The sequence below is a fragment of the Octodon degus genome, unplaced genomic scaffold (assembly GCF_000260255.1).
Source record: "Octodon degus isolate 3935 unplaced genomic scaffold, OctDeg1.0 scaffold00051, whole genome shotgun sequence".
Classification (NCBI taxonomy): Eukaryota; Metazoa; Chordata; class Mammalia; order Rodentia; family Octodontidae; genus Octodon; species Octodon degus.
In genome coordinates this window covers 13,630,250-13,633,291 of record NW_004524627.1, presented here as the reverse complement: position 1 = coordinate 13,633,291, position 3,042 = coordinate 13,630,250, and the positions used below count along the sequence as shown (strand labels likewise).

General features: G+C 42.5%; 1 protein-coding gene across 1 annotated transcript in view; it reads left to right on the top strand.

The window, feature by feature from the left end:
• The window catches only part of LOC101570006 (guanylate cyclase soluble subunit beta-2), a 90,464-nt gene that overhangs the window by 33,095 nt on the left and 54,327 nt on the right, over positions 1-3,042 (top strand). Inside the window, exon 6 of the mRNA XM_023717255.1 lies at positions 1,940-2,034. Within this exon, the coding sequence (XP_023573023.1) occupies positions 1,940-2,034 (95 nt within the window). The remainder of the gene's footprint in view (positions 1-1,939; positions 2,035-3,042) is intronic.

Below are 3,042 nucleotides of genomic sequence, written 5' to 3'. Positions count from 1 at the left end.
ACCCTATACCAAATACAATAATAATAATAATAATACATCTATCACCCACAATCTGTTGCTTTGTTGGTTTGCATCTAGTCCATGTTTTCAAGCAGTGGCTTCCAAACCTGGAGAGTCACAGGGTAAGGTTATATACCATAGAGTCCCAGATATGACCTGAGGGCTCAGAAATCTCTGTACCTGTTTTACTCCCTAAATCACTCTGATGCATGTGGCCTGGCTCTTGTGTCCTGCATCAATATTTTGGGCATCACTGGTTGGAACTCACTAGTAAGGAACACACACTTGATGCCTTCTTGTTCACACTAAATCTTGAGCTCTGACTTGCCTGTATGTGTGGGCTTAAGTACCTGCATGGCTGGCATCTCTTATGCCACATGAAATTGTGCTCACTTTGAGTGAGATGGAAACAATGAACTCCTCAATCTCCCATTCATTGTTTTTTCCAATCCCAAACACTTTAAGATGTTTCCCTATAGTCATTCTTCTCTCCTCTTTTTCTTAGTGGAATCTAAATAGATAATAAATCCCATTAGAAAATGCTGATTGATTTAGTTTTTACATAAATTCTTAGTGAGCATATTGTTTTACCAAAGCAGTGTGGATTATTGTACAAGCACGTGCACTGACCCTGGGAAATGTTATACGCAAGGTCACAGAAATCTGTAAATGGGGCTGGAAATCCCAGTGTGATCCTAACTTTCTGAGCATGTCAGGCATCCCAGTAATGTGCAACACACATATAAATCCAGATTAGTATTCAATGTAAAGTATTTATTTTATTTTATTTTTTTGGTACTGGGGATTGAATTTAGGACCTTGCACTTGTCAGGCAAGTGCTTATTCTACTGAGCTATCTCTCCAGCCCCTCAATATAAAGTATTATCAGTTCAATATGCAAGAAAAAGGAGGCTGCCCAACCTAGATGGAGAAGATTTGGCAGGCCCATTGGAAGCCTGGGGAGAGCCAGAGTCTGCTACATTCCAAAGAGCCCCGGAGTTCACATCACCCTTTCTTGGTTCTTCACAGCAAAGTAGGATAATGTTTTGGGTTTAAATTGATGTCTTGCTCATTATGTCTCCATTTTACTCACAGGCACAGAAGGAAGGTGCATGTTTCACAATGGTCCTCAAGTCCCTAGAGAGCAAGGAATCCCAGCATGGCACAGAACACCCCACTTCGAAGAGCAAGGGCAGTTATGATACTGCTGGTCATAAATCATCTAGTCTGTTCTGGGCTCCATATCTGGCTTCTCTGAGCTGCTGTGTCTGATAATGCTCAAAACTCACTGGACTCAAGCTGTGAATCTTACAGGTGGAGGGAAATTAAGAGACCATCTAGCCCAGTGACCCTCGGCTGTAGGCAAAAGGGCCCTAGCCTGTGTGAGTCCTCTGCAGATGTGTGTGTCTCAAGCACAGTGCCACTTTCTAGAGATTCAAAGATAAAATTAAGTCACAATGCCCACCCTCAATGAACCTAGCATAAGGAGTGAGACTGATAATATTGTTCTCTTTTCTTTCTGTGGTATTTGGGGTTGAACCAAGTAATTTTGCTCTGAGCTACATCCCCAGCCACGTTATATTTTTGAGACCGGATCTCACTAAGTTGTCCAGGCTGGGCATGAATTCACAGTCCTCCTGCCTCAGCCTCCCAGAGTTCTGGGATTATAGATGTAAAACAGCATGCCCAGCTGGGGTAGAAAGTCTTGATGTAAACTGGAGAATAAAAAGCCCATTCTGAGTAATTTACAAGGGAGCTCTTGGCTCCAATCCGAGCCCAGGGAAGGCTCCTGGTAGGAACTGACAGCCAAACACTGCAATGTCTGATATTTCTTATGTGCAAGAGTAGATTGCTTCTATCTCTTGCTAAGTCTGTGGGCATACTCTTTGGACTAAGTGTATACACTAAGTGTATTAATTGACCTGAATTTATCTTCCAGAGTTTCCTTGGAAATACAAGGTGCCTTCATGACCTACACAGTGTATGATGACGCCATCACCATGAAGCTCATACAAGAAGCCTCCCAGGTACTGGGTACGTAATGAAGGGCTTGCTTTGGTTTCCTTAGGGCTGCTGTAGCAAAATGCATCAGATTCTCTTTATTTATGGTAGTTATGTTCTATAAAGTGTCTAAAAATGCTAAGTTAGTGAATACAGAATTATTGTTCTTTGGGAAAATGGAGGACTAGATTTCTGAGTCTCTCACCACAACATTTTTGTCAACTGCTCAATGTGTATCTTGGCTTGTGTCTGCAGAGAGAGAGAGAGAGAGAGATGAGAGATGAGAAAGAGAGAGATGTGTGGATCCTCACAATCAGTGCTTAGAAAGGTAACACAGGGAGCTTCAGAGGGTGACTGAGGATGATGGTGTGATGCCCAGTGGCTGAGTTAGTTGAACCTGAGTTATGAAAGAGGAATGAAGTTAGCTGGGTAAGGAGAAGGGAGAAACTTCCAGGTAGAGAACCTGTTCCACATTGGGAGAAAAGAAGTGTGAAGAGTTGGTGAGAGGAGGCACAGGGGAGATGGCCAGGGGATGGGAGGGAGGGCTAGGACATGCAGGGCTCCAGGTGTCCAGCTAAGGGATCTGGACTATAAAGGAAGCATGAACAGCTTTCTATAACTTCTAGGTGGTCACAACCTTAGGACAAACTTGGTGTCCCCAAATACAACTGTGTCATACAGCTACAGGAAAATTTGTTATAAGAATTCCTCTCATAATATAAGGGGCTTGTTGAAGGAAAAATTTCCCATCATTTAAAAGATTCTTGTGTGCTTGGCCTGAAATTTGTGGCAAAGTGCTTTGCATTTTTCCTGTGGGCTTTGTGACTTCCTCTGAATTTGGAAGAACCATCACATCCTCTTAGGAAGGTAGAATAATAACAAGATATATCCCTCGACCAGGTGTGGTGGCGCACAACTGTAATCCCAGTGCTGGGAAGGCTGAAAACAGGAGGATCACTAGGAGTCTGAGCTGCATAGTGAGACCCCATACCAAATACAATAATAATAATAATAATAATAATAATAATAATAATAATAATA